Raw genomic sequence first — 27,306 nt, forward strand, 5'->3', positions numbered from 1 at the left:
CACAATATTAGAAGCTCAGCTAGAATGCATACCACAGGTCAGGACAGGAACCACAAAGTTCAAGAAATCACCAGCATTGTCAAAAAGTAATATCAAGATAGTTGTTAAAAAAAAGAAGATTGCCTTCATGATAGGAAAGTCTTGCTCAAATAAGGAAAACAAAGAAACACAAACTTGCACAAAGGAAATACAAACAGACAATAAAGGTATCGCTAACAGAGTTATCACTAATAACATTGGCTTGGTTAGGATGACACGTTAGTCAACAGTGGTTTTAGAATTCCGTGGTGGAGTTTTTACACCTCCGTTGAGAAATGTGTCATCTGGTGGGAAAACCCCATGCAATGGTAGAGTTTTTTTGGAAAATACTCGCTATGCAGAGGAGAGTTCCTGCACAACCATTGTGTTGCGTGTCATGTGACGGGCTCCATGAAGTTTTTCCCGTGTCTACAGAGTCGCCAGGCAAGAGCAGCAGAAACCCCAGCTGCTCTTGCCCAGCCGGGCTCTATAGGCATGGGAAATAATCCTGTCCTGGGAAGCACTTGGGCACCCACCAGTCATGCCATCCCTGGGTGGGCCACCGCCGATCGCAGCACCCCATCTGTTCCCAGGGACATGCATGCCCCTTGCCTCCACCCCACAATCCATCTGAAGATCCACACGATGGGATGGAAGGAGCTCATTCCATCCCCTCGAGCTGATCACCAAATGAATCACCAAATGGATCACAGGGCGGGGGGGGGGGGGGGAGGGCGAAGATTCTGTCCTGCAGCTGTCACAAGGAGGAGAGATCTTTGCACATCCCATCCCCATTCACCAGAAGAGAAGACGAATCTGATGCGGAAGCATCTCTCTTGCCACAGGAAAGGATTCCCCTTCTCTTCTGGCGAATGGGAACAGGAAGTGCAGTAATCTGTCCTGCTCATCACAGCTGCAGGAGAGAGGGGGCAGTGTTGCTATGGCCTCCCAGTTCCCTGTTGCCATGGCCCTGAATGGAAAGGATGCATCAGTGCCAAGCCATGTGATTGCCTGACAGGGATGATGGTGCTGATGCAACCTTCACTAGCAGTTGGATCTCATGCCCTGACATGCAAGGAGATTGTTCCACAGTGTCTTGCTTGTCTGTCCCCGGTGGTCGCATTGCCTCCAATGACAGAGGAGGCAATGCACCCACTGGAATGACAGAACATTGATTCCACCTCCTGACAGGAGGTGGAATCAATGCGCCGCCTCTGCCATCACTCTGGCAATGGTTGTGCTGCATCTCCACGCACTGCGTCTCTCCTCCCTCCCTTTGCCCCTCCCCACAGAATGGTGGCGCACTGATAAGGTAAACAGGAACCAACGCTGCCATTGGGGGGAGGGGGAACAACAACTCAACAGAGTGTGAATCCTCTACTCCAAAGTGTGGCATGCACATTGTCATCCATGGGGTGGACTATTCACACTCTGTAGACTAAAGCATCGTCCAAACACACCCATTAAGAGCAACAAATGGTAGGGAAGCAGTTGGCTATCAAGGGAGTTATAGAAGTACTAAAGGAGGATAAGGAGAGCTAAATAAATTATTTGCATCTATCTTAACTTCAGAAGATGTAGGACAGATACCTCGGTCTAAACTGATATTTTCAGGAAGGGAGGAATTGAGGCAAATAGTGGTGACAAGAGAAGTTTTAGACTTTACTGACAAATTGAAAACAAACAAATCACTGGGACCAAATTGTATCTATCCTACAGTTCTGAAAGAACTCAAATGTAAACTGTTGATCTTCTAACAAAAATATATAATGTCCTTAAGATCAGTCTTTGTAACATAGGACTAGAAAATGGCCAATGTAACACCAACTTTAAAACAGGATCCAGGAAATTACAGGCTGATTAGCTTAATGCTTGTTCCAAGTAAATTGGTGGAACAAGCATTCCACTTGTCATATAGAAGGACAAGTCTTGCTGAAGAAGAATCAGCATGGCTTCTGCAAAGATAAGTCCTATCTTACTAACCTTTTAGAGTTCTTTATGAATGTCAACAAGCATGTGGATAGGAGTGATGTGGTTTACTTGAACTTTCAAAAGGCTTTTGATAAAAGTCCCTTATCAAAGGGTTCTGAGCAAATATAGCAATCATGGAATGAGGATCTTATCCTCTTATGTTTGAGAAACTGGCTAAAGAACAGGAAGAACATGTCCTTAAGATCAGCCTCTGTAACAGAGGACTAGAAAATGGGCAGTTCTTGCAATGGAGTAATGTAAGCAGTGGGGTCCCCTGGGATCTGAATTGGGACTGGTGCTTTTAAACTTGTTCATAAATGATCTGAAGTTACAGGTGAGCAGTGAGATGGCCAAATTTCCTGATGACACCAAATTACTTAAATAATTGTATTTAAAACAAGAAATGATAGCAAAGAGCTCCAGAAGGATCTCTCCAAACTGGGGAGGGGATTAGACAAATTCATGGAGGATAAGGCTATCAATGGTACATATTACCTACAGTTTCAGAGGCAATTGCTAAGGAACACAAGCAGGAGAGTGCCACTGTACTCATGTTCTGGTTGTGGAGTTTCCCACAGGTATCTTGTTGGTCACTTTGTGAACAGAATGCTGGACTAGATAGGTCATTGATCTGATCCATCTTGGCCATTCTTATGATGGGATTACCTCCTAGCATCTCAGCCATCATCAACTTATGGACCATGTGTGAAATACAGCTACAGCCAGCACAACTCCCATATCTCCACTATAAGGCATAAACCTCTTTCCAAAAGAAAGCACGGATTGACTGCTCACACACAACCTCCCACTTCACTACACACCTTCAGTGAGGGAGTCTTTTGTAAGACATCAAAGAGGAATTGGGCATGAAGGATGGCAGAAGTTTCAGCAGGGTGTGACGAGAGTGCAATGAAACCATGGTTCTGGTTTCGTGGTAGTAAGTGCTGTTCAAAGATCTGCGTGAGAATCTCTAGTGTGGAGGTGCACAAGGTCAAGGTGCTAGTGCCATCCAGAATCAAGTCTCCTAAAGAAAAAGAACATTATTTATTTATTTATTTATTACATTTTTATACCGCCCAATAGCCGAAGCTCTCTGGGCAGTTCACAAAACATAAGCATTAATAGATCCATATGCACTCACTGCCGATGCACATCCTAGCAGCTTAGCATCACAGTGTTGCCACTTTTATTGGTGAATAAGTAGCAACTATAGTTAGTTCTGTTGAGGTTATCCATAAGTAAGTGTCTTAATTCTATACTCTTCACATATTTATGTATAGTACATTCCCTACTATCCTGCACTACCCCCGCAAAGGGATTAAATTCAGTGGAATGATATAGAACCAATACTAGTTCTGCTAGATTTTCCTCCCTAAATTCACCTGCAAAACTTCAAATACACATTCACCTCACACAAGAAACAACATCAACAGAAAGTTGCATCCTGGAGATGAAATAGCCATCTTTCTTCTCTTGGACATGGCACTTAGGAAGGGCTGGAACTCTACTGAAGAGCTTTTCTCAGTGAAGAGAGAACAGAGGTTAAAGTTCTCCCCCTCCCCAAGTTTGTTCTATGGAGGAAGTTATTTATCAGAATGTATTTGCTACTATGGACACACACCCCTGTAACTCGACACATGATTGGCTACAGATACCTGCAACAACTATGCACAGTGATAGAATACTTGCAGGTAAGTAAAATGTGACATGGTCTTGCAGAATAATACCAGAAGTAGAAGTGTGATAGGTTACATTTCCCTACATAAGAAGCACCATGATGTCTGCTGTAACTCATGCCACACAGTTTGAGTTCAGCCATTACCATCAACTCTGGCCCTAAACCCAAGGTACCACTGTATTTACTGCCAGCTACTGTAAAGCACTAGTGTGCTTCAAACCATCAGAACCTACCAGAATCCCGCAGTAATCGTGCTAAGCTTTGAAGCATTATTTCCTTGGGAGTTTCAGGAGCCATCTGCAAAACTAAGAGACCAAAAAGAAGGAAAAACAATCACCTGGGAACCAAAAGTCCAAGCCACATTTAAGGATCTCAAAACAAGCTACTTAGAAAGAAGTGTAGCTCACTCACCAATCTGAATCTCAATCATCAAACCAGAGAACAGTCAAACACAACTCCTCTCTGAGAAAGATTCAGACCCCAAAGTGCAGAGATGTTACACACCAACCTCCCAGGGCCGAGACTTTTAGAGCTACAATCTGTAATCTGGAGCCAGGCTGGTGCAGACGCTAAGGCCAAGCCAGGCGCGTCGCAAATCAACTACTACCATGCTGACACATAGTCGCATGACAGTGACAAGAATTGCGCAATGCCCTCATTTAAGGAAAAGGCAGACCCACCTCAAGCATCGCAGGATCCTGGGATCCTACTCGGAAGCTTTTAGAGAATCCTGCCCGCCTTCCACCAATCAGGAGGGGGAGGTTTACCTATCCCAGGCAGACCCCTGAGATTAGGATAGGAAAGAGGAGCCTGGCTCAGGAAAACAGCAAGCGTATGGTGCAGGGAGTGCCGGACCAGCCGAAAAGGAAGGAAGGAAGAAGTAACCATGGCAACGCTCATGCAGTCTCTCAGGCCAAACGACCCCCCCTCCCTCTCTCTACCTACCTGGAAAGCCGAGAGCCGGACTCTTGAACAGCGCCCCGACTACAAACACAAGACAAGCTCCCGAATCTTTAACTCACTTCCGCGTTACCATAGAGCTGGCACAAAAACAGGAGAGAGCGTCCTCGGCGGACTTAAGGAAGCCAGTGTTGTTCCCAGCCTAGCTTTCTATCTTCACAGTTCTGGCTCGTTTTTCTCTGTTATTATCTCACAGCAGAACCGCCGCCGGTTCGCAACTAGCCTCGTGGTGTCGTTTGTTTCAGCTTTCCTTAACCTGGTGCCCTCCAGATGTTTTGGAGTACAGCTCCCAGCACTCTTGACCATTGGCTGTGCTGCTGGGGGCTGACAGGATTTCTTGTCCAAAAGATCTGGAGGGCACCAAGTTGGGGAAAGTTAGACTAGAACCACCCTCAAGCCATGCCGCAAGCTTTCCCAGCCAGACCCTGATCAACACCCCACTCCTCAAAACAGAGACTCACCCCCCGATCAAGCCTTATATAATTCCATGACCACCACACCACCCCATTACCACAAAAATTATATCTAGCAACCAAATATCTAGTAATTTCCCACCTCCATAAAGCCAGTTTCCAACACAATACCCTAACACTGGCCCGGTTCAGAAGACACCTTAAACCACAGTGGTTAAGTCTTTTTTTGTTAACAGGAAAGTCTTAACCACCGTGGTTTAAGGTTGCTTCTAAACAGGGTCACTGTCTCCCATGGTAAACAGAGGCCTAGAAGCCAGGTTAGGTTTTCCTCTAAATCAGCAGACTTGAGCATCTCAAATTTTCGAGATTTAGCTCTACCGTAAACTTTACTCCATGTATGCACAGAGTGATGCAGCGTAGCACTCACAGCCTGTTTCACATTTCGTTTTTTAAGTGGCTGCTGCTCCACAGGATATAACATCCCAGAGTTTCACTTTATTTAGGAAATGCAGAATAACGGCTTCTCAAGATGGGGCATTGCTAGGTGCAAGGCTCCTGGAATCAAGGCATTCTTGCCAGAACCTTGGGCAGGGGTCTCTCCAACCTGTTTCAGCATGTTTGGATTTTTGAGAAAGTGTTGTGGGCACTGTAACAAATTAGCTGCTGTGGTAGCATGTGTGTCAAAAATGCCCAAAAATTCTGTGAGCAATCACAGAATTTATAACTGAAATAGATTTCATAGAAAGGCAAACTGGTGAGGCTAGAATGCCAACACTCTTATAAGAACATAAGAAGAGCCATACTGGATCAGGCCAAGGGTCCACCTAGTCCACACAGTGGCCAACCAGCTGTCAAACCTGGAATCTATAGGATTGAAGTGCAACAGCACCCTCCTGCCCATGTTCCCCAGTAACTGGTGTACATAGGTACACTGCCTCTGATACTGGAGGTGGCACTCCTTTGAACCTCCAGATTTCTGCATCAACAAAACACCAATTTCACAGAAAGGAAAGCTAATTTCTCCCAAATCACCTTACACCAATCACCCCACATTGCCAACACCCACCTATAAACACACACCCCACATTGCCAAAACAAACAGACACCCCCATTTCATTCATGTCACCAACAACACGCATCCCCCACCCACCCAAGGTCACTCCTCAGTTGCTCCCAACCCCCTTGCTGGCTTTTCTAATTTTCTCTCCCTGGCTTTTCTAACCCTCTCTTCTTCCCCACCACCGGCTTTTCTCACCACCACCCCTCGCTGTCCTTCTTTCTTCCTCTTCCACATATTCCCCCACTTCCCCAAATAGCTTCCCCACACCTTTTTTTCCCTTTCAGTTTTGACTGGCTGGCTGGAAAACAACAGAGCTCCGCCTCCAGCTTCCCTGCACTCTCCCTTTCTATTGAAAAATGCTCTGGGCTCACATGGACTCAGGGACATCCTGGGCAATGGAAAAGAGCAGCATGGATGGCTGGAGGTCAGAGCTCTGCTGATTTAAGTCACCCAAGGGAATTTTAAAATAAATAAATAATAAAGGTGTTTGTTTGTTTTGTTAAATCTGGGGGGGGGCTGAGGGCCGTGGCAGATGCCAAGGGGTGTGTGTCTGGGGGTACTGTGATACCCATGGGCATCATGTTGCCAATCCCATCATATGTAAGCTTTGTCCTCATCAATATCTCATTCTTCACATCAAAGCCTTGCCTTATGGATGAGCTCTTATAAAGCAGCCACAGTTGCTCCTGTCGTTCATGTTAACACACTTTTGAGAAAATAGCTGAAGGTCAAATGATCCAGTCTAATTTGGGAGAGGGCAGAAATGCTCTTTATGTCCCTTATAGCACAAGGATTCCTTTTGATGTGTGGTTTATTCAGTCCACAAAATTAACAGCCAGGACATTGTGTATAGATTTTAAACAACGAAAAACATAAAATCGTAAAATACCAATATGAAGACGTAATCCACAACAACTAATAACTAAGGAAACCTTCCTTCTGCCTGTGTATCCTCTCTTTAGAAATCTGACTAGAGTAGCCACTCGTACTTTCGTCTTGGCTTCAGTGTCAGCAGGTAAGAGGCTGCTTTAAAATTACACATGTCTATGTGAATTATTTGTGCCACAGTTGAGTGTGATTATTTGGTTGATGGTATATGCATTTATTTATGAATAGCCCCTCTGCCAAAGTACCCACTTAAACCAACACAAATTTTGCACAGGGAATAACACTTAACAGTCCAAACTGTTCAAAGTGCTTGATGCACATTATCTAGGTATAATCCTTACTACAACCCTGTAAGATAAGTCAGCATTATTATCGCCCATATTGCAGATGGAGGGGTGGGGGAGGTTGAGTTGATAGCAGAAGCTATACTCAAACTGGGGACTCCCTAATTCATAGCTCAATCTCTTAACTATTACCCGACACCAACTCTCTCGTAGTATGTTCAACGCATTGGAATACAATGCACCGGCTAGTATGCAAGCTGGGAGGCTGCGTGCAAGCATAAAGATAAATGTGCGTGCGCCTGCACCACTGCGTTGCCGAGCCATGAGGTGCAGGAAGGGTTAGCGCCAGTGCCGTGCTAATTGGATGTGGAGGTGCCAGTGATGCTGTACCGAGGGAGGCTACTTGTGTCGCTCCTTCCTGCCAGCCCAACTCTCCAGAATAGCCACTGCCTGCTCTGGCAAAAAGCAGCGAGTGACTCATAGCCTCACAGCTCGCCACACAGAATTTTAAATAAGGGAGCAAGAGCAGCCAATGTGCAGCTCGTCTCTAAGCAGAGCCAGTAGCAGCGGATGGCTGCCTGCAGGAGGAGCAGGAAGCTGCTGCACTGAAGAGGAGGAGGAGGAGGAGGAGGAGGAGGCGTCTGACACAGCTGCCCTACCTGAGCCACTAGCAGGGAAATGGACACATGTTGAGTGATCTCCAGCAGCTGGAGGGAGGGCAAGAAGAGGCCAGCTGCAGCAGCGAGCAACCCGTGGACCCCTGGCTGGAGGCAAGCAGCGCTCCTTCGCAGCAGCTGCGAGGTACAGTATAGCCTCTCTCCCCACCCCCTACTCCCGCCTCCATCCCATCCTGGTCCAGCATCTTCATGTCCCTGACATTGCCAGGTGCAAGGAAAGATACGCCCCAGGGAGCAGTGCTGTGTGACTCTCACAGCAGTGCTGATATAATGGGCTTCCTTTCTCTTCTCTTGTGTGTGACACAGGAGTTTTGAGCTTTCAGTCACCAGAGTGTCAGATCCTTCCTGAAAGAAAGGGCACCCCAAGCATCTGCTAGGGCAGTAGAGGAGATTGCAGGATATATGCTTTCTGAGTGAATAGAAGGGGGGCATTTTAGAACAACCCGTGTGTGTGTGTGTGTGTGTGTGTGTGTATGCGTATGCATTCCAAACCCTCCAGCAACATATGTTCCAGTATACTTGGCATGCCCACAGGACATGCCAGTGGTGTCTTGCTTGTGAAATTGGAATCTCCTGCGTATGATAGGTATCATTGCAAGCTCCTGCGCAAGGATTCAGTATCCCCATGATGCTCTTAAGGGTTTTATTATAGCTAAGACTCAAACCAGGAGACTGTTTTCAGTGCCAGGGCTCAGTTTTGGAAAATGCGAAGTAATACAGAAGGGAGTGCCTCTGAGTATGTAGAGTGTGTTTTCCCCACACCATACATCTAGAATCAGTGCTTTCAGGTATAGCTGTCAGGTGGGTGTGAGCTGCAGTACAGCTCACAGAAATTAGTGCTATTCTGATAAAGATGGATATGGCACAGTAAGCCTGACACAGAAGCTCTCAATTTTTCATGTGCTATAGTACATGTCATGCCTCCAGTTTTGTTCCATCACATGTACGTTAATTTAGTGTGTGCTACATGTATCCCTCGTTGCCTCCCTCCTCAGCCAGGAGTCTGAACTTTGGGCATGCACTATATGATATTTTGAGCCCTTATCTCCTTCTTTGTTGCACAGGACACAGTTTTCAGCCCTTCTCAGTCCTGGCCTCCCATTGGCGCCAACAGCCTATCATTTGAGAGTGACGTGCATCTCTAATCAAATCTGTCCTCTTCTTCCTCCTCTTGCTTTTCCTTGTTTATTGCACTATGCCTCATTTATGAGCCATATCATCACTACATTCAGCAGTGAATAAATACAAAATAAAAATTCAATACAGAGCCCCAAAGCACCCATGGTCTTAATGTAAAATAGGGGAAAGATAGGTAAATAGACTGGGGAATCCAAGTGATCAGTAATACTCCCTAATATGAGAGAAAGATACATGTTTGGCAAGGCTATAAAAGACCATATGAATTAAGAACTGTTTTATTTCTTAGGTCAGTGGCCCATCTGGCCTATTAACCGCAGCCTTTAAAGGAAATGTCCACAACACATGGCTGTAATAGAATAATCTCCTTGTCAATCACTCACAGCAACAGCTACTGACTCTTTTACAACTGCAGGAGGAGCAGAAATTCAGCTGGTGAAGCTCTGGCTAGCATGCAGGTGCAGTAATGGAAGATTTCTGTTTATCACAGCACATGCGCCATGCTAGAAAAAAAAGTTGGCAACCCTGCTCCCAACTTCCAGTAAAAAGAAGGCATTTCCAAATGTAAGAGAAACATCATCTAAAAATCTTAATCTGGTTGACGGATGCAGCCTAGGTCACTGCTGTTTCTCACAATGCTCATCCCTTCCTCTCTCCCTCCTCTCCTGCTCTCAGCTGTTCCTGGTCTGACAGCTGCCCCTTTCCTTCCTCCTCCACTCTGGGCTACAATCCCAGGGACTGTCTATCGTTGACCTTCCACTGATCCATGCAACTGTAGTCCACACCTACCTTTTTCAAGTTCCTCTTCCTTATCCTCTCAAGTGCCCTCAGTCCCAGCATATGGCCTGAAGAGAAGAGAGGGAGATGGCAAGGCCAATTCTCTTTCTGCAATCTTGCTGCCACAATTTATCTAGGTATAACCTCAGGTAAGGAATCCTTGTGAAAAGGATGTAGAAATACACTGACCATACAGATAGTCCATAACTCAGTGGCAGAGCAAATATTTTGCATGCAAAAGGTACTGGGTTTCATCACTGGCATCTCTAGTTAAATGATTGTTTAGTAGTTGATGGGAAAGATCTCTGCTGAAAGCTACTGTTGGTCAGTGTAGTCAGTACTGAGCTAGATAGACAGTAGTCTGAAAGTATTAGGCAACTTCTTATGTCCACCTGTATTTTCAGCAAATTATGGCCTTTTATTTTATTACAATTTATCCCACCCTTTCTCTAATAACCACATGGTATCTTCCCAAGAATCTTTTGAGGTAGCATGGGCTGACACAGAGAGAGAGAGAGAGAGAGAGAGAGAGAGAGAGAGAGAGAGAGATGCCCAAAGTCACCCAGTAAACTAAATGGAAACTCTAACCAAATATTAATATTTCTATTCTGGCCAGTGCTTCCTCCAGCCCAGTTTCTCCATACTTTCTCAAGCTATACCTGCTCTGTACATACTGAAATATAAAGTTATCTAGTTGCTTTTAATTTCTAAAGGGATGGGTAATATGGCTTAAGTCTGTATGAAAGTACTATGGCTCAAGTCTATAAGCCTGTATGACAGCTTCGGCTATGGGGTGGTATAGAAATGTAATAATAATAATAATACTCTCTGATCAAGAAGATATATTGTATATGATATATTGTAGACAGATACATCAACATGAATGTTTCAAACCAGAATGCAGGTGGATGTATCTGATCAATTAAATCCTGCCCACAGATAGGAGGGCCAATAGTTTGGTGATAGAGCATACAAGTAGGAACCTACAACAAAATGTTGTGAGGGCAGCTGTTATTCAGGGCTCTGGCCTATCTGGAAAAGGAACCATGTCATGCATGCTTGAGTTTCATGGGAGAGGGGGAGGTTTTGGGAGGGAAGGAAAACAACTATTTTTTCCATTCCTCCCCTGTCCTAAAACTTTCCCCTTTCTGCTATGTGGTACCAATGGTCTCAGGTTTAAGTCTGACTGGCAGCTCCGAATTTGAGCACTATATTGCTATATAGCAGAAAGAAGGCATGTTAGACTAGGAAAGAGAAAAATTGATGTTAATGATTTTTTTACCTTCCTGAAGCATCCCCATATAATGTGTGAAGGGGAGCTATTTAGCCTCATGGCATACATCACCCATAATCCCCACCTCTAGGATACAAGAAACGGTTATTGAAACAAACAGGCCCACTTGTTTCCCTTTTTCTTTTCTGCATACCTGAGCAATCACCAGAATATGCGGAAGGCACTGCCTTATTTATGAGTGGCCCTGCTTCACTTCAAATTGATAGGCCTGGGACAAACGAAGTTTGTTATTGGAAAGAGGGAGGAGGATGTGTTATATGCAGAAAGTTCAAGGTCCAATCCCTGGTGTCATCAGAATCTCAGATAGCAGAACTGGGAAAGAACTGTGATTCTTGAGAGCTACTGCCAGTCAGTGTTGGCCATACTGGGCTAGATGGACCTATGCTGACTCAGTATAATGAACCTTCATATGTTCATATATGCTTCCAATTGCCTGTAGAATGAATGACTTTCCCTAGTTTTGTCAAGATTGTTGATGTTAACCTAAATTTCTCAAGAACAGATGAGGATCTTAAGAGTCTAACAAGCCTGCCTGAATGTAACAGGCCCAATCTCACAACTTGCTTACTCAGCACATGGAATGAGCCATACCAGCAGCACAGTGCCTGAAAATAGGATGATATCCAGATGTTACAGACAGATACATGTATTGATGGATGTGTATGTGAATTTATTTTGAAGGTTAAGAGTGGTGCTTTGAGGGTCACTATCCAGAATAATCTACATGGATAGGAGACCATTGTCTAATTTGTAATTTTATTTATTTATTTAATATATTTCTAAACTTCATTCATCCAATGGATGCCAGAGTGGTACACAATAGGCATATGCATTATTTAAACCAAGTACAAATACAATAAAAACAATATCCTTCAATGATGGACTAAAAGGCAGCAGAAGACTATGCAAACTACAAGAAGACAAATTAACACTTTAAAATGCCAGGTCAAATAGAAAAGTCTTAACCTGGGCTGGAAAGATTGTAATGTTGGTTCCAGCATTACCTCTTTAAACAGAGTGTTCTAGAGTCAGGGTGCCACCACAGAGAAGGCTAGTATACAATGACATTATACAATGTATTAGTGTATTAGTTGCTTGCTCTGGATTGGCCTCATTACAGTCTATGAAATTTCTCTTGAGACCATTCAGGAGAAAATAATTTTTCAAGAGCAGCCAAAGCCATTGAAAGCTATGTAGGCTAATTAAAACTAGAAATAAAATGCATATTTTATTTCAGTTAGCCATAGCAGTTGCCTTTTAGGAAAGCAGTAGATTCGCTATAACAGGATGGAGGTGTGCTTCTAGACAATATATATTTTTGTTCAAGGGGAGCTGCTTGCAAGGCTTTTTCAGGTACTCTAAACTCTATTCTGATTTATGTCAGCAGTCTAAAAACCTAGACCAATGTGTGTATAATTAGTTTTATTTATTGAATGTAATTATTTTCTTCATTTTGCATAATAATTCATAGTCAGCACAATCAGTTTCATGTGCCCTTTTGCTACCCACACTCTCACTGCTATGGGAGACTTTTGTAACTCTGTAGTTGCTGCCTCCCAGAGAAAACAACCTGCTACTGTTGATTTGCATACTCTGATCTACTGATGCAGATGCATATGGAAAACTGACTAGCACCTAGACCGGAAGCTGACATAAAAACACACACACACACATGCACACAACTAACCAGGTAGGAAACAAAATACTTTCATGAGTCCTATTTAAATCCCACAAGGAGGAAGCAATGCTATCCACAGCCTGCTTTGTCCAACTATTTTGAAGAGAAGTCAGAAAACCCCAAGAGGGCTATTAAGAGACAAGTTGCTGCTCAGTGAGACCCAGTGGCTACTTTAGGGATTACGCAAACCGAGGGATTACTCAGCTATGCTTCCTTGATTAGCTATAAATGGCTGCCTTTAACCCTTGCATTATTTTTCCTTCCCTTTGCTGTTTGCTATTTGCAAACATCTGTTGTGTCATCTCATGTTGCTTTGATCCCAACAGCCTCAGTCTATCCAGTTACCCCACAAAGAGACTTTTCCTCAGTATCAGAGTCTTAGCTAGTGGGCCCTCCCTCCCCCTGACCCACATTTCTTTATCAGATTGGTGACTGGGATGGCACATGACTCTGAAGAAGAGGACATTATTAGACTATCATTATTATTATGCTACACGCCATTCCTTTTGCATCCTGACACTTAGCTGCATGCAATCTGAGCCAAGCAAGTTGTTGAGCTGTCCATAGCAATATCCAGGTCACTTTTCTGAGTGCTTATAATTAATTTAGAACTCAGTGTCTTGCATAAGGGTGTCGCGTGATTCTGAGCAGTGACTCTTACTTTCCATTAGCTCTTAATTGTCACAACTGTAGATACAAACCCCTACAATTTCCCTGGTCCAGTTGCCAATGTGTTCTATTCTTACTCCACAGGTTATGCCACGCCTCAGACTTACTGGGTGCCTGCTAATGAAAGAGAAGGGTTGATATTGGCCCAAACATTGCATGACGGCCCATAGATCATAAACCAAGATGGCAGCTGGAAATACTGCTCCTTTGGGAGGCATCTTCACTACTGTGCAACAGGTGATTGTTGTTGTTGTTTGATTTGATTTTCAGGCACTGGGAAATAGAAAGATAAGAAACAGGGAACTGAGTACAAATTACTGGTGCCACAAGCTTTTTGACTGGAAGTCCTGCTCAGCCTCTTTTGAGTTCAAATATAGTGTGACTGAGAAGATCTATATGTAACTAGTTCCCTGATCTCAAGATGGAAAGGCATCACAGACTGTCTTACAATGACTTGAGAGTCTTGTAATGCTTTAAAGACTGAACAGGTTTATTGGGGCGTAAGACTAGAGGTGCCACAGGACTCTTTTTGTTGAGTTTGCTGAAACAGACTAACATGGCTACCCTTCTGGAAGTCACTACCAGTGTTTATTCTTTTAGATTCTTTACCCCAGAAGTCCTTAGTAGGTCAAAGTAGTTTCCCCTCTTTCATACCCAGAGTTGAGTTTTAAAGACATCAGCACGGATCCTAAAACAGATTAAGGTAAAGTAGCAAATGGAAGGAAAATTTCCTGTTGCGGAGGGCGGGGGTCCTCCTGAGCAATGTAGGATGTGCTGTGCTGTGGGCTGCTGGGGAAAGGAGAGAATCACCCAACACTGTACAAACTGCTGACCAGTTTCAGATCCCCCATCCCCCCCAGCTCCGCCCCCCCCGGCACCTCATCCTGTTTCGTTCTGGAGGCCCACCCTGACCCTCTGTAGAGGCTTTTTGAAGAACACAGGTGGCTGCTGGGCAGAGAAGGAGACAGGAAATGTTCCTTTGCTTATCCCAAGATCCAAGCTCTCCTGTTTTCATTCCAAATCCATAGGTGTGCTTCCTATTGATGTCCCAAAGAGTAGAAGGCCACTGTCTTTCTGTCTGCAGATGGTTGTTTATGGATTTGTGCTTAATAACCTGTCATATTACTATTATATTATTATATTAATTATATTATATCATATTAATATAGCACCATGTATGTGAATGGCTCTTTACAAAGAATGAGAGGACAAGTTCCTACTGCCTATACAATATAACATGGATCTGTTGCCAATATGAGATAACTTATATCCAATGTCAGGTCAGTGAATGCCAGCTACTTGACTGGAATCTTGAACTCCTACATGTAGGAATCTGGAGGTGGAGTCACTCAGTCTGCAACTATCGTTGCAGGGTTGCCCCAGCTGAATAGGCACAGACATTTGCTTTTTGATCTATGGGTCAAAAGCTAGCAGCTTCATATTTTCTGACACATGTCTGTAAGAAATGGCTGAACTTTGCTTAATTTCTATTCTCCAAATAGGGGGGGAAAGCCAAAACAGCTTTATTTATTACATTTGGAGTCTCTAACTTTATGTCTGTGTGTTTGATTTCCTATAAGGAGGGACTCTGGTACTGCATCAGCAGCTCTGCACCTTAGACCAAATTAACCTTTTTTTCTGACAGGTTCCCACAAGAAACTGGTACAGATCAATCATTGGTTTTTAAAATGAAAGATACAGGAGTTCAAGCCTGTCTGACCTTGAAAACCCCTTCCCATAATCTCTGATATGTAATATAGGCTGTGATTACTCAGTGATGAGCAATGCGTTCTTCAGGCACTCTTTACATGTGGCAGGGATTAGTACTGTCATTAAAAACAATGGGCCTTGTCTCTAATTAAGACCTGGTCCAGGAGTCCCTATCTTTCCAGGAGCAATGGCAACGGTGCAGAAACTCACCTGTCCAGGCAGTACCACAAAGACCCTAGCTTCTCCTGGATGTTTGGTTAGAGGTGAGTGTTGGGGGTCTGTTTAGCTGAGGCCCGTTTTGCTTCTCATTCTGGTTCAGCAAAGACCTGTCACCGCTGGGCCTACTGTGTTGTCATGGTAACTGAAGAGTCCACAATAGCTTGGCACCAGCATTTCAAGCTAAATTGACAGGATTTTTTTTTAAAAAAGAAAAAATTACCAGTAGCTGCAGCTGGGGATTTGAAAGGACCAAACTCACAGAAGTGCTCATAGCTATAGGGCTGAACCTCAGTGCTTGGCAAAGGTACAGGAAGAAACAACTGTGAACCAGAAAGAATGGGGCAGTATCATACAGCTCTAAAGTAAAGATGCTGTGACAGAAATCCCAAAGTAGAAAATCCAGGGGTAGGGCATGGGATGGAGCTGGGTTTTCATAATCAGAACCTCTGGTGAATACGCAGGGTATAATAAAGCAGGATGGGAGAAAAAGACTGGGGCCTTACACAGTTGTGCAGGCAACCAATATGATTCTTCATACAAATGTAGTATGGGGTGGGTAGCCTACATTGCTTCTGGGCTCTGGCCTGTATTTCCTGTTCTACCTGTCTCCTGAGGTAAATCATCATTTACTCCAATTCTTCTTGAAGTTGCCCCCTCACCTCAATACACTGGAGATCATCAGGACTTTCCCCTTTCTGGAATGGAGAGGGGGATGGGAAGAAACTTGACAGTTTAAATATCAGATTGTGAGACACTCGTCTTAGGTGGAATGGAGAGTGAGCATGGTGAAGGAGGGTCTTGAGTTCATAGATCTGGACACGGTCTCCTCCGTTGTTTACCTTCTGGATATCCAGAATTGGACAGCTGGCACAACAACACATTTCAGTACAATCCCAATCCGGGGATGAAGGCAGACCAGGTTAGGACAGGCAAATTAAGGATCAGAGCTTCAAATGCATCTCTGGATGGGCAACCCTTTTAGTTCTGTTGTTTTGAGGCCTTTGGTGAGACTGGCATCTGCCTATAATGTCTATTGTGACTCCATTGCGGTGAAATGTGAGTGAGGGTGCTATTTTGGAAGAGCAGGGAAAAGGAAGGGATCAGAGGTTTTTAATATCTTTCTGTAATAAGGGACTACGTAGTCTCGAGGCAGTGTGTGATTATCTACTGGTTGGTATGCAGGATGGTGAGGATGCTGAGACGGCCTTTCCTGGCACAGAGGATGAGGAGGATTTGGATAAGACCTTGGCTATCGAACGGTTTGGTGACCTGATCAGCAGGTCTGTGCTAAGAGACCAGGAGAAGCAAGGCCGCAGCTACTGCGAGAGCGACTTTGAATGTACGTATGTCTTGTCAGCTGGTCCTAACTTAAAGTCAGAGCACAGACCAAGCACAGCCTTTACATAGAAACCATCTTTAAGGATATGAAAAGCCTGTGCTCAGTAGCCCATTGTATCTCTGGCAGAGTATATTTACCCTTAGGTTTCCATAGTGTGTATAAATCATTTCTGGCCTTTCCACCCATGTTGTCTGCATCATCAATGTTAGAAAGAAATGGAAAGTGTAAAATGAACATTAATCTTTGCATTAATGCCCCCACCCCTAAAATTCAAAGTGCGTTTTGAGAATTTGAAGCTTTGGTGAATACTAAAATTTCAATGTCAGATCTCAAATTTTGTTCTTGAAATTTGATTTCTGGGAAAGCAAGTTAAAAATATTTGACATTTTAAATATAGTTGTAATTTTAATTTAGGTAATATATCATATTGGTCAATCATTGTGCAAAATATCCTTTTGAGTTATTTCTGAGATCTCACTTATCCCGGGGAAATGGAAGGATCATCCCTCCCTGCTCCTAGGATCTTCTGTGCATCATTTGGATATACAGACATGATCCAGGGATGATCCCTCAAAAAACGGATGGTGTAGAAAGGGCCTAAGAGGACTACCTCTCTGGAGATCTTTATATAGCTTATCTTTTGCGTCAACAAAAGCACAGGCTGCCACCTACAGTCATGTAGTGGTAAGACTGACAGTGATTCTCAAGTTGTTTTCATAATTTCTGCCCCAAAATTCTATGATTTAAGTGAGGCAGCTTAATTCTGGGAATGCGAAATTTGTCCTGGGTGCTTAATAGCTGAGACAGAGTTATGCAGTTTAGCAAATTTAGCTTTGGGGGGAAATACTGAATCCAAGCTGGATGGAACAGCTTCCTACTATTGCGAAGTTCATTTTCAAATCATTTTCCATAATAAAAATTGAGGACTGGTAATCTGTCTGTGAAGTTCACTGCTGAGTGAAGGTAACTGGAAAGCCCCCTTCCAAAACTTTTTTTATTGAAAAGAAATTATGAAACACTTTTATCTTAAAGGACAGGCAAATATCTGTTGAAATGTGCAGATTTCAGGTGTTTGGGGAGTGCAAGTGGTTGCTAGATGCATTTCTGAAAGTTTAGACAGATGAGTCAGTGTGATTTCTTCTCATTATTGTTAGAGGGGGCTTCTTCTGGCATGTTGCAGTGGGAATCCTAGGAGGGATAAGAAAAGCTTCATTTCTAGCTAAAATGGAGTGTGGCTATTTCTTGTCCCTTCCTTCTCCCCCTCTCCCTGTTTGCCATGCCCTGCAATATGCCTTCCTGCCCTCTTCATGATGCAATTCCTTCTCCTGTTTCTTTTCCACAGTCCATCGCCAGACATCCCACCACATTCATCACCCCCTGTCCACCCACCTGCCTCCCCCACACAAGTCCCAGAAGAAGCTTCCCCACTCTGATAGGAAGAAAAAGAAGAAAAAGAGAAAGCTAAAGAAGACCTCTGTACCTCCCTCCAATGTCACCCCAACCATCCAGGAAGAAGAGGAAGAAGAGGAGGAAGTGGAATCTGAAGGAGAGGAGGCTCTAGAGAAGGAGATCTCAGCAGAGTCTGATGCTGAAGCGTCTCCCAAAGGGGAGTCTCATAGCAAACCACGGGCAGAGCTGACAGAAGGAAGTGTTGAGGTGAGAGACTTCCTACCCACACTGCAAGAGGGGCCATGGGCTTGGAGATACAGGCACAAGAATTAGGTACAGTGGAACAAGGTTGAAGGATTTTCAGTACCCCCTGTGTCAGGAGGCAGTGCAGGCTCTGTGTGTGTTTGTTAAAGAGCAGTGGAGAAGGAAGGGGACTATATAAACATATTATGGAATAAATGGGTAGTATAGAAGCTCCATCACAAGTGGGAAAACACACTCCCTACTGTTGCTTCTCTGCTCCTGATTTTGTTGCTCAGTTACTTCCTGTTTCAAAACAGGAAGTAAACAATGAGCATGAGGTCCATTCAGTTGGGCGTTCTAATCATGCTGTTTCTCCTGTGAAAAATTTGTGAGTGCCCAGTAACAAGCGTGCAATAAAACGCTTTTTAATTTTTGTGAACCGCCCAGAGAGCTTCGGCTATTGGGCGGTATAAAAATGTAATAAATAAATAAAAATAAATAAATAAAACGCTCGTCAGATGGAGCGCTAAATCACATAGAAAAATTGGATGGATACCTTCCAAACAATGCAGATTCACATTGAGCTCCATCACACCTACTTTTTTCCCCACTTTGAGTCCGTGGTTCCCCCTCAGTTTCCTTAGCAAGTCAAGCACTGGGCTCTTTCATGTCTGTGTGTTGTGGCGCTATTTCAGCTCATGTATCTTTCTACCTGTATTGCTACTGTGCTGGCAAAATCTCCTGCCCTGCCCCCTATGTTCTCCTTCCCCCCTGCACTTATAATATTTTTTATATCTGTGCAAATGCAATAGCACGGCAGCCTGAAATTGTGCAATTATGGCAAAACAACACACTATGTTTTCCCCTAAGATCATATTAAATAATATAAGTGAAGAGAAAGTATTACAATTAGTTTTTGGAGACGTTTGTGGTCAATATTGGCATGGCAACAGGAAGCCAACATTGTTCTGGTCAGGAAATCTAGACATGCCTACTCAGGAGTAAGAACCATAGAGTTGAATGGAACTGAGTCCCAGGCATGGGCAGCAGCAGCCCCGCTTGCCTTCTCTGCAGGGTGTTTGGGTGCCCCCTCTCCCTCCCCCTTCATGGTTGAGCAGTAGAACAGTTGAGCGGAGAACCGCCCTGCCCTCCTCTTTTGTCAGCGAGACCGCCCTTTGACACACACACACCCCAACAAAAAATGGAATGGCCCAATATAGTGCAAGAGCAGCAAAACAGAGGAGCGGCTTTATTGCGCTGGAGGGTGGGAAAACAGACTTTCCCGGCCCCAAAATAAGATGGAAAAGGGAGGAGAAGAAGCGAGATGAGTTTGGGACAGAGACGCCGTCATGTGAGTACCGCGCTGCAAAAACACATGCCAGGCATGGCGAGAGTGCGATAAACCACTGGTGTGATGGAGCTCATTGTTCCTTGTTTCTGTCAGCCTTAACAAGGGCAATAGGAATGGCATTTCCCAAGCTTCTTGAATGCTGTGCCAGTTTGACTCCTTGTGTCACTTCTTTATAGTTCACTATTGGGAGTGAGGAGGAGGAAGAGGAAGAGGAGGAAGTCCATGGTAGCCCATGCACTTTATCATTTCATGTGGCAGAGGAATGCAGTCACCTCTCCCCACTCCCATGCCTCTCCAATCTGCTGCCAGAGAAGGGACCTACCTCTCCAAAGAGGTAAGATGGGTTGCTCTTTTTATGGTTTGGGCTTCAGATGGGTTGCAGATGCTGCAGGCAGAGAACAGAGAGTGCCTGGACATACTTAGTTCAAGCCCCAGAGAACCTTATGGTGTCACAAGCATGGGTGGGGTTGGGCTTAATTTGAGCCACAGCTCATCCAAGCTTAGATCTAGAACCTTTCAGTATCTGAGCTGAGTCCTGGAATGTGTAAATCATTAAGAGGACTGCATATTTCTTTCACCACTGATGAACTAGTGTAATGTGGCATAGTATATATACTGTTGAACTTGGACTGGGAAGACATAGGGGGAAATCTCCCGCTCAGCCTTAGCCTTGGCCCAGTGCCTGTCTCAGCTCAATTTATCTCACAGGGTTGTTATGAAGATAAAATGGAATAACCCTCATGGGCAGTGCCTCTTTGAAAAGTCTTTGAAAAACAGAATGCAAATAAGAAGCACAACAGGCCCCCATACACCTGGGATTAGAGATCAGGTTTCCTGGACAGAAGAGTTATTTTCCAAGCAAGCTTAAGCAATGAGCACTTATGATCTGTAGAAGCTGAACACTGACTTTACTGTTACCAGCCACCAACCAACAAGATGTTCCATCTATTGGAGGGAGGGGACTAGTTTACAGAATTCATAATTTGGAAACCCCTAAATTGTGTGTTGCTTCAGGATTGTTTAGAAGAGAGAAGAGAGCAAAACATCTGTAGCCAGTATTGTTTCCCCACCCCCCACCCCCAGACAAGGAATTCCATGCCTCCCTCCTAGGAATAACGTCTCTCTTCCTGTTGCTACTCCTGTCACTTGTCTCTACAGCTTCTATGGGTACAGAGATAATGTATCTCGGGGATGGGATAAACGCAAACCTTGGAGTCAGGTGCCAAGTGGGCAGCGGTCAAATTACGACCTGAAGGAGAGGGTGTGTATCGGCAGCATGACCGCCATGGAGAGTGCCACATACCAGCGAATCCCCACAGATGAGGCTGAGGCTCAGATGCTGGCTTCTGCTGACCTTGATGATATGAAAAGTAAGGTTCACACTGGAACTTTGATTCTATCCTTGGTAGCGGTGGTGGTGGTGGTGGCGGTGGTGGCAGCAGCAACAGTGGGTCTGCCAGGATTCTCTCCCAGTGCAGCACGATTGTATATAAGAGGTCCATAAAAGCATAAACATTGCTCAGTAGTTTTTACAAAAAGGACACAAGAAAGGTATCAATACATTGCAAAAAAAAAATATCCCAGCATATTTGCTAGTTAGAATGATTCTACCTCTGAAAGAGGTTGTGGTTTGGCTATCATTGCACTGCCATTTATATTAACGGCCATTATAATATCCTCTGGCAATGGCTTACAAGGTTAATTCTGCACTGTGTGAAGAACTGGTTCTTTTTGTTTGTCTTAAACCTACTGCTTATCTGGATTGATCAATAACTTTGAAGTTTTGTATTTGGGAAGATTTATGACCCAATCCTATTTATGCTTATTCATATATAAGTCCCCCCAGGTTAGATGGGACTTAACTCCTAAGTAAATGTGTGTTGAATTGTAGACAGTGAGTAGTTGTTCTCTATTTTCTCTGTCCAGGCCAGTTAAGATTTTGTGAACCACTATTTGTGCCTCCTCTTATCGTCTTTTTTAGTAAGGTAAAAATACCTAGCTAGTTTGCTGGAGTCCAATGGTCCCTTTGCTCTCTGAAATGAGTCCCACAGTAAGCAGTTCCTCTTGAGCTATCATCAGTCCTGCCCAGGCCCTCCTGGATCTGTCATAAATATTCCAGAACTGTTGCTTTAAGTCATTAGATAGCTTCCATTCCATACTCAAATGCAGCCTTAAAGTTTAATTTATAGTAAAACAAGTGAAACATTTACTGAGGGAACTGTAAGGTTTGGGGATTTAGAAAAAGACAAAGATAAAAGAAAAGATCTGTATAGAAATAAGTTCTTCACTTATCCTTATATATTAACTTATGAATGCTCTTACTAATCAATTTGGGCTGTAAATTTATCTATAACATGAAAGTAAAATCTGCTTTGGTTGGAATACACATTCTATTTTTCTTCTCATGTTAACATTTACACGTGGCACACATACCACAAGGAAGGAGTAGTAGGCAAGGAAGCAAGAGAGCAGGAGTGAGGTCTCCTGACAAATTATTCAGTCACTGTGGGGCAAGCTAGATGTTACAATGGAAGCACAGAATTCCATAACTCTAATATGGAGGTTGGAGGGGAGGGCTGGCAAGCAGGACAGGAATGCATAATCCCTCATCCAGCTGCTGATTCTCCCCTTTAATTGTCCATTCCTTGGTCTGTTTTTAATACCCTCTCCCACAGCTCAGCTCTAAAACTGGGGAAGTTCCAGCTGGGGTCATTTTCAAGGGAAAATCAGCAAATATGGGATGGGTGAAATCCCCCACACCTCTGATCCTTTTTTGGAAGCCCCACTCTCCAGGGATTCTCATTACGTCTGTAAATGAGGGGCTGGGAATTCACATTTACTAACATAACTTCAAACTTGGGAGACTAAAATAAACTGTGTGAGGAGACTGGTGGACATGAGTCACCCAAGTTAAGACTACTAGGTCTCAATCTGTGGCTGCTGGCAACTGAACGTTTTCTTTGGGCCAAACCAGAGGTGATGTTAAGTGAGTCTTTATAATAAAAGTGCAGGGTTTTGTAAAAAGGCAGAGGGCATCAACTTCATGGATGGGTGGGTAATAATGATCTGGATCCAAGCAGATATTGGAGAAAATCCTCCATTGGTGCCAGGGGGGAATTTTCTCTGAAGCAAATAGCCTTCAGAGGAGGGATTTTCCTCAGGGCTATGGCAAGGGAGAAAATAGTTATATTTCTCTCTTCCCCCACCCGGGCTTGCTGGGATCCCAATAATTATCACCACCAACCCCAGCTGATACAATTTGCAATTTTGTCTAGTTTGGCTTTTACAGGTGGTGCATCATGTCAGGCTCTTAACCTTCTCCCCCTAAAGTCATGTGTTTTAGACCCATCCTTCCTCCCCTCTCTGAGGTTATTTCCCTCTTCCCTTGGCAGCATTAATCCTGGTTTTGCATTACATGTGCACTGATCCAAATCATGGATAATGCAAATCGGTTTCCCTCGTAACCATGGCTTGCAAATCCACTTCCCTTTCAGGCTTTGATTCCTCTACAATATGCAGTCCATACTAGGGGCGGGGGCAGCGGCAAGAATAAATAATTCAGTAATGTCTGCTGTGTTCTTTTCTCTGAACCATGGCACGTGACAGTGCCTTAAGGAAGCACTGCACTAGGGACCAGATAATGCATGTTCAATGACCTCATAGGACCTTGACGTTCATTCTTCAGTTTAGCTCACACCTACCATCCCCCACAGCTTTCATAATGTGGCACTGAACTGAGAATCACCTGCAGCGAGGATTCTCCAGGGTTTTCTTTGCTACAGGGAAAGACTTCAAATACTTACCTTGCTTTCCGGCTCTGGCCAGTGACCCTCAGTCCAGCCATGGTCTTCTGTTGACCAGTTTTTTTTACCCCCACTATTTCTTCTGCTACCATCTGTCCATAATGGACTGAATGGGACTCAGTTCTGAGATAATCGGGCAGGCCCCATATGTTCCATGACATCTTCCATGACTTGTCCTTGCCCTACTGATGTTCTTGGCTCAGAGTTACGAGCGACCCTTTCCTTCTTCTGGAAGGAGCAGCCACATTAGATCCAAATTCCTACTCAGAGGGTCTATTGTGATTGAAATTGTTGAAAAGTTTAAGATACCTAGGACTCAGTTTATGTATCTGCACACGTATGGGCTGCACTTTGCCTTCCGCCTGCCTGCCTGGCATGCTGGTTCCCTCTATGTGAGAGCACAGAAGAGACGTCATGGAAATGCCAGCTCTAAGCCCCAGGACATAGAGAAGTCAATAGGCTGCTTTCCAGGCTTCAGTGGGTGGAGACACCGAAGGCGTGTGGAGGGGCACAGTAGGCTGTGCCACAAGCTAAAGAAGCTTTTCCGGCAGCACATGTATTGGATCTCCAACAGAAAACTCCCTGCTGAGCTGTGGTGATGTGCAAAGATAGATATATGCTCCCTCAAACTCCAAGCAAGCGGGTGCAGTCTCTGTAATAGCCTCTTCCCTAGGAGACGTATGCTGGCGTTTTCTCTCAGAGCCTGTCAAAAGAATTCCTGGATCCTGGACCTAGCAGTTTCTTGGATTTTGTGCCACTTGAAGAGCTTCAGACAGAAGAGGGGCCCATCCACTCCCCTAAGTCCTACTCCTTGCCAATGTTGTGATAGCCACACATGCTCCTTGACCTCTCACCTTGTTAAGGACGTAGCAATGGCTGTTCCAGACAGAGAGGAAGCAATGAAGGAGATTGTAGTAGGAGACAGCTCGGAAGTAGGGATAGCTATCTGTGTCCATAATTCATTTGGCTATGATGACTTTGAGGAATTTGCTCTCAACTTTGAAGACTATGATCTGTGGGAGGCCATCCAGAACCACTTGGGTTATCCCAGCTTGGAACCAACCCGTAAGTACCCACTGGTGTGCTGGGGTTCCTATGTATACATAGGGACATTCTCTTGCTCACGTTCTCTTAACTTTGCTTAGATTGAAGTATTTCCACTGGGTGACCAGACTTAAAGTTAAACAAGACTCTTTTACCTTTTAAAGTTGTGCAGAAGATCTTATCTGTATGTGACAATTTGCACCTTTCAAAATTCTTCCTTCTACAAATCTATTAAAGGTACAGGAATGTCATCCTTCTTTGCGTCTGGTCATCTTAGCTGTCCGTGGGCACACACAACCAAACAATCTTTTATTTGCTTAAATTTTTACCTTGCCTTGTCCCATAAGCATACTCTCAGGCATTTGTATTGTTCCGGCATGGAGCCTGTCTGTAAACATCTGCTGGAGATGTGAGGCTGAAGACATCTAACTGCCACCTATACTTCCTTATTCACACATAAACATACACATTCAGATGCAAACTATTGAGTTCATTATTTCTCCATTTGGTAATTGTCTTTAATTTGTATTGTTTAAAAATACAGCTTTCAGGTCTAGTTTATACATACAATATATATAATATATATATATATATATATATATATATATATATATATATATGCATACAAGCGTGCACACATACAGCACATATACAAACTATGACCTGTGCTTATCCTACAGAAAACATACTCATGACTAAATATACATTTATAGGCTGGAAGCCCATCCATATGCACTTAAAGCATACTGTAGGTAACTGACTCTTACACATCATCCAGAAGTTGCTGTTAGTAGTGTCAGACAGGGCCACATGAGGCATTTATAAGACTTGAAGGTGCTGAGTCAACTGAGGCTGAAATACAGAAGGTGGGGGCTGCCAGTGCTTAATTGTCCAAAGACATTTTCCTTGTGGGGCCCACAGTCTCCCATTTTGACCTTTATCATAAATAATAATACTAATAATAAATTTATTTATTTCTTACCCGCCTCTCCCTTTGGATCGAGGCGGGGAACAACATTAGTACAACAAATCAAGAGAGCTTCGGCTATGGGGCGGTATATAAATGCAATCAATCAATCAATAAATAAACACATTTTAAAAATTCTTGGTTTCACATTCATCTGGGTAGGCCTGCCTGAAAAGGCTAGTCTTTAAAGCTGTCTTAAATTCAGAGAGAGGGAGTTAAGTTTATGAATCTCCTCCAGCAGGCCATTCTACAGTCTGGGGGTGACAGAAGAAAAGGTCCTCTGGGTAACAGTTGTCAGCCTAGTTTTGGCTGACTGAAGTAAGTTCATAGTGACAGAAAGTAAATTAGAAATATTATCCATGTTGCCCACTGGAGTCCTGGCTGATCTTGAGTATGTTTAAATCCTACACTTCAGAACTGCTATTCGTTCTACTGGAGAAAGAATACAGGCACCATACAGGTACCTGTATTTTTCCCCACCGGGGCTAATAGCATTTGGTGCTGAGGAGCAATTTGATCAAGAAAACAGCACTGGGAGAAGAGAGTTAAATCCCTTTATTCCAGCGTAAGTGCCACAATCAAAATTGTTGTTAATCAATTGCTGTTAAAATTAAAAACAAAAGTTGAGAGATCTGTTCATGGATCTCCCATGTCAGACACTAAACTCAGACCTCTTTCTGCAGAATGAAGATGTCACTACTCACCCCTTTCTCCAAGCGATGTTAGGCTTGGGAAGGGGTCACAGAAGTATATGAATTACATGTACCCATTGAATCTGGTAGTGTTTTTAATTAATTAATTTTATTTATTTATTGCATTTCTATACTGACCAGTAGCTGAAGCTCTCTGGGCTTATTACTTTATATGCTCAAAATGCACAATCTAGCACTTGCATGCATTATACATCACCCACTTTATACATGTACATGAATCAGACATGTGCATCGCACATAGATTCCTGCACTCAGATGGTTATTATTTCTGTCTACAAGTCGACTGAGCAACTTGCCTGTACAAAAGATGGGCATCCCATACAAATGCACACATAACACCCTGCAATAGCAGCTTGAATGCATCACTATTGATGAGCAGTTATTGGTTTTTGTCATTTATGTGCAGAGGGGGTGAGATCCAGCTGTCAGCAGGCTGTCAGCAGGGACCCAGCCAGTGGGGAAAAAACCCTCCAGCTCAGTATAGATTTAATTTATATTTAGTGACCCAGTTTCCTAAGGATTAAGGCCCTAATGTAGGAATATTGGATCTGAAATGTTCCTTCCAGGGGATAGGATTGTGGAATACCCAACTTCAGTAGCTGAGTATTTATTATTGCACTCTATAATCTCAGGATGTATTAAACATAGGTGAAGAATAGATGGAGGGCATGGCAGAGCTAGACTATGCTAACAACACCTAGATACTACTCTTTCCAGAAGTTCTGTTTTCACATTTTACGCTGTCCACTGATGCCTGGAAAAAATAGAAACAAAACTCTTATCAGCTTAATTGACCCCTCTCAGCTGTCCCCTCAGGAGGACATTGCTTCCATCTTAGGCCAGAAAAGCTCTCAATTCTCCATCTTCGCCTTGCAGCATTTGAACCTTTTGTATGGTAATTTTTGTCTGCTAGTATTAAATGCCCTATCCCTAGCATTGATAGAAGATACCTAAACATTACATGCTTTTGGAGTGGGGAGAAGGAAATAGAAAACTAACCCGTTCTAGTTTATGCTCTTGTTGA

General features: G+C 43.8%; 2 protein-coding genes across 2 annotated transcripts in view; one reads left to right on the forward strand and one right to left on the reverse strand.

The window, feature by feature from the left end:
* The window catches only part of STK11IP (serine/threonine kinase 11 interacting protein), a 29,942-nt gene extending 25,263 nt beyond the window's left edge, over nt 1-4,679 (reverse strand). The window contains exons 1-3 of the mRNA XM_063116831.1: nt 4,613-4,679; nt 3,901-3,972; nt 2,811-3,013 (exon numbers count right to left, since the gene is read on the reverse strand). Of these exons, the coding sequence (XP_062972901.1) occupies nt 2,811-3,013; nt 3,901-3,964 (267 nt within the window). The 5' untranslated portion in view covers nt 3,965-3,972; nt 4,613-4,679. The remainder of the gene's footprint in view (nt 1-2,810; nt 3,014-3,900; nt 3,973-4,612) is intronic.
* A 3,178-nt stretch (nt 4,680-7,857) lies between these two features.
* SLC4A3 (solute carrier family 4 member 3) overlaps nt 7,858-27,306 on the forward strand; it is a 41,876-nt gene continuing 22,427 nt past the window's right edge. Inside the window, exons 1-6 of the mRNA XM_063116830.1 lie at nt 7,858-8,073; nt 13,589-13,741; nt 16,616-16,772; nt 18,115-18,428; nt 19,932-20,089; nt 20,914-21,125. Coding sequence (XP_062972900.1) covers nt 13,688-13,741; nt 16,616-16,772; nt 18,115-18,428; nt 19,932-20,089; nt 20,914-21,125 — 895 coding nt within the window. The 5' untranslated portion in view covers nt 7,858-8,073; nt 13,589-13,687. The remainder of the gene's footprint in view (nt 8,074-13,588; nt 13,742-16,615; nt 16,773-18,114; nt 18,429-19,931; nt 20,090-20,913; nt 21,126-27,306) is intronic.

The sequence above is a fragment of the Elgaria multicarinata genome, chromosome 2, assembly GCF_023053635.1.
Source record: "Elgaria multicarinata webbii isolate HBS135686 ecotype San Diego chromosome 2, rElgMul1.1.pri, whole genome shotgun sequence".
In the NCBI taxonomy this organism is placed as follows: domain Eukaryota; kingdom Metazoa; phylum Chordata; class Lepidosauria; order Squamata; family Anguidae; genus Elgaria; species Elgaria multicarinata.